Here is a 4,254-nt window from a genome sequence, read left to right on the forward strand (position 1 = left end):
AGTGACCCCTGCTCTGACTTCTTCCCCTATTTTGCCACGGTTTCTTGTGAACTGGTCTACCTCTGCTCAGATTCACTTCTCTACTAAAGGTTCCTAATTTCTTTGTTTTCATTTCCAAATCTTTGATTTGAGGGCTGAGATTACTTCTTCAAGTGTAATCTCAGTTCTTCCATATTTGATTGCAGTCTTGACTCCCCTATATGATTCTGGCAAAGAGTTTAGTATGATTATGGCCTGGTTTTCATCACTCAGTGCTTCATTTTCCCCTGAGTTTGCAAGTTCAATATGCATCCGCAAGAATTCATCAAGATTTTGCTTTAGAGTCTTAGAGTGACTCATCTTGTATCCAAAGATTCTTTCTTTTAAGAAAATCTTGTTTGTGAATGATTTTTGTTGGAATTACTCCTCCAATTTCTTCCAGAATTTTAGCTGGTGTTTCTTCTTTATCTACCAATCTTATTATTGCATCTGAAAGATTGAAGATAATGATCCCTGTAGCTGTTTCTAGGAACTTTTCTTGCTGTATCTTTGTTGTACCCTCTGGCAATTCAATAGGATCCTCCAGTACCCTTAGTAGCTTCTGTTGAGCCAAAAGAGATCTTATTATTCTCCTCCAGATTCTGTAGTCTCCTAAACTATCAAATTTATCAATGTCAATATTTAGATTACTCATTGTAATATAATCATAATCAAAACAAGTTAAAGGTTGAGAGATTTCATTCTGGTCAAACAGAGGAATATCCTCAAATTCTTCATTGTGAGACTCGGCTTCTTGAGGGTCAATTTCCTCCAGTGTTTGTCTTGGTCTTGGTTACTGTGTTGTAGTGAATCTTGCAAGCCTAGAACCTGACTCCGATACCACTGTTGGTATTTTATCTTTGTGACCCTACACAATCATTCACACATTAGTAACACCAAGGTCAAATATGAACTTTGCCTTTTCTGAAACTTTGTTTTATTAGGCAGCTTTACTTTTATCTTTGTTTGACCTAATATTGTATCATTTGTAGAAAAATGAGATGAAAAACCCCTTCGACCTTCTCTGCCCAAACCTAGAAAAAATCGAAACACCACAAACACAAACCCACAAATCCAAATCACAATCACAAACCAGATACACACATTCAAGAGTGAGGAAAGAGAGATACAAACAGAGATTTATAGAGGTTCACCACCAACAGATTTGGGGCTACGTCCTCTTGAGCTCGCCTCAGAGATTGAGAGCTCTCAAATCCACTAATCAGATGAAGAATCAGTACATCCAAGCCTTCAAGATTTCAGTTACATCATACAGGTAATCTTGTTCCCTTTTCCTTTCTTCCTCTATGTTTTTCCTTTTTTACAAAAAAAACCCTAGCACTCTCTAATGTTTTTCTCTCTTTTCATTATAGGAAAACAACTCCTCTCAAAGCTCTCAAAAATTGCTTTTCACTCAAAAATTACATGATAAGATTTTTCTTCCTTTTGATTACATGTATTTATAGACTAGCAAAGAAAGAAAAATAAAGTAGATTTCGGTTGTGATTTTTTTCTTGATCTTGAACTGCTTTTGTTTTGTTTGTTGTTAAACTGGCAAGAGTTTAGTTGTAACAATATTTTGTAAGTGGCTGTAACTGAATATTGGTTCTGAATAAGGACTTGTATTTAACATACTTGGTGGTGTTAATGTTTTGGTTGAATATATGCAAAAATTTTACATAGTTGCCAAGTTCTTCTACTTATATCCATCTAGCTGTGGCACATTTTACCTTTAAAAGAAGAAGAAAAGAAATTGATATAGGCCTGTCGTCGTGGACCCAAAATATTACATACAATATTATCTTTTACTTTATTTTCAACTCAATTATTATCTACCAAGTATAAATATGGCACCAACAAAAACGACAAAAGATGATATTGAGCTGTCCTGAGGAACAGCGACGGGACTGTGTTATTAGGACAAGGATACAGAAAGTATAGCTAAAAGGAACTAATATATATTAACTTTTCTGCTTGGTGGTATTATATTGGCTTTCACCCTCTCTCTCATTTGAATGATATATTACCTTTTTATTAAAAACAAAAAAAAACAAAAATGGACAAAAGATATTTCCATCATAATATCTATCTAGATATTGAATAAGCAAAATTATTGATCACTATTTCCATTTCGATATGACACAACAACTTAACTCCTACCTATTCCTTAAGAACTTCGACCAAAACAATATGCCACGAATCTGGAAAAAAAATTGTATATATGGCCGGCGGTGAGACAAGGATACAGAAACTATAGCTAAAAGGCACTAATATATATTAACTTTTCATACATGGAACTCCAACTACCCTCATTCCCTATAATTTTCTCTTCCTTCATTTTTTTGTTTATTGTGGTAAGCACACTCAAGAAAAGAACTAAAACCAGAAGCACAGCTTCAACGCTCCCACCCGGACCATGGCAGCTACCCTTTGTGGGAAATATCCACCAGCTTCTTGGCTCTTTGCCTCACCATGCACTCAGAGACTTGGCCAAGAAGTATGGGCCATTTATGTACCTAAGATTTGGGGAAGTTCCAACCATAGTAGTCTCTTCCCCAGAGTTTTCCAAAGAGGTGATGAGAAATCATGATGCCAGTTTTGCATCAAGACCCCAGAGTTTGTACTCACAGATTATGTTGTATGACAATTCTGACATAGCCTTTTCTCCCTATGGTGAGTATTGGAGACAGCTTAGAAAACTATGTATGAAAGAGCTTTTGAGCTCAGCTAGAGTTCGATCTTTCAGACACATTAGAGAAGAAGAGATGCATAATCTCAAGGAATGGATTGCTTCAAATGTTGGGTCGGCTATCGATCTTAGTGATAGGATTCAAACTTCAACATATGGAATCACTGCTCGGGCTGCCTTTGGTAAGAAAAGCAAAGACCATGAAGAGTTCATATCAATTGTGGAGGAAAGTATTAAGTTAGGAGGAGGCTTTAAGCTTACAGACTTGTTTCCTTCTTTCAATTTTCTTGCCTTGATCAGTCATGCAAGGGCTAATATTGAGAGACAGAAGCACAGGGCTGAGAGGATAATTGAAAACATCATCCAAGAACACAAAGAGAAGAACAGGACATCTGTGGAAGCTGCTGAAAGTGAAGCACATGAAGATTTTGTAGATGTTCTTCTAAAGTTTCATAACAAGGATGACCTTGGTTTTTCCTTAACTAGTAACAATATCAAAGCAATTATTTGGGTAAGTTTTTCAATTTTCTACTGCTTTCTATGAAGTTATTTATAGTTTGTAGAGTTGGTAAAAACTAATTTTCATCATATATATTTTAGGACATCTTTTCTGCAGGGAGTGAGACATCAGCTACAGCTGTAGATTGGGCAATGGTGGAAATTATGAGGAACCCAAGAGTAATGAAAAGAGCACAAGAGGAGGTGAGGGAAGTCTTTAACAGAAAAGGTAGAGTTGATGAAGAAGGAGTTGCTGATATGAAATACTTGAAATCTTTAGTCAAAGAGACACTGAGATTGCACCCTTCTAATCCATTGTTACTACCAAGAGAAAGTAGGGAGAAGTGTGTGATTAATGGTTATGAGATACCTGTGAAAACCAGGATCATAGTTAATGCATGGGCAATAGGAAGAGATCCTAAGTATTGGACTGAACCAGAGTGTTTTATACCAGAAAGGTTCCTTGACAGCACCATTGACTTCAAGGGGGGCAATTTTGAGTATATCCCATTTGGTGCAGGAAGGAGAATATGTCCAGGCATGTCATTTGGTCTCATCAACATTGAGCTTCCCCTTGCAATTTTGTTGTACCATTTTGATTGGAAACTCCCCAATGGAATGAGCCATGAAGATTTGGATATGACTGAGTGTTTTGGTATAACAGTGGGGAAGAAAGATCATCTTGTCTTAATTCCTATTGCTCATGATATTTCATGTGTTGAAAAATCAAAAAGAGGATGATGTATCTGGTTTATTGTTTCTTAAGTTGTAACTATTTATTGGAAATTTTAATAAAGATGGAAGAAAATAACTAATTAAAGCCTGTATTAACTGATTCAATGCTTTTTCTCTTTTTTTTTTTTAAAAAAAAATCATTGTTTTGTTCATTGTTATAGTAGCCAAAATACTGAAGTAATTCAAAACAGAGGAATCTGTTCTAAAGGATCCCCTGCATTCAATTTTCAATAATTAGTGTTTTATGTTTCTTAATTTTCTTCTTCAATCTTGATTTGTAAGGGAAATTTCATTATTTATGTCTAATAATGCCT

General features: G+C 35.6%; 1 protein-coding gene and 1 long non-coding RNA gene across 2 annotated transcripts; both read left to right on the forward strand.

The window, feature by feature from the left end:
• The first annotated feature begins 1,017 nt into the window (after nt 1–1,017).
• Nucleotides 1,018–1,700, forward strand: LOC133783220 (uncharacterized). The gene is made up of 2 exons (XR_009870836.1): nt 1,018–1,294; nt 1,392–1,700. It is a non-coding gene; the product is annotated as an uncharacterized LOC133783220 (long non-coding RNA).
• Nucleotides 1,701–2,104: 404 nt separating this feature from the next.
• Nucleotides 2,105–4,032, forward strand: LOC133783219 (cytochrome P450 71D11-like). Its single transcript, XM_062222765.1, has 2 exons — nt 2,105–3,218; nt 3,308–4,032. Exons 1-2 carry the CDS (start codon nt 2,310–2,312, stop codon nt 3,944–3,946), a joined length of 1,548 nt encoding a protein of 515 aa, XP_062078749.1. The 5' UTR covers nt 2,105–2,309; the 3' UTR covers nt 3,947–4,032.
• Nucleotides 4,033–4,254: the final 222 nt, after the last annotated feature.

The sequence above is a fragment of the Humulus lupulus genome, chromosome 6, assembly GCF_963169125.1.
Source record: "Humulus lupulus chromosome 6, drHumLupu1.1, whole genome shotgun sequence".
Classification (NCBI taxonomy): domain Eukaryota; kingdom Viridiplantae; phylum Streptophyta; class Magnoliopsida; order Rosales; family Cannabaceae; genus Humulus; species Humulus lupulus.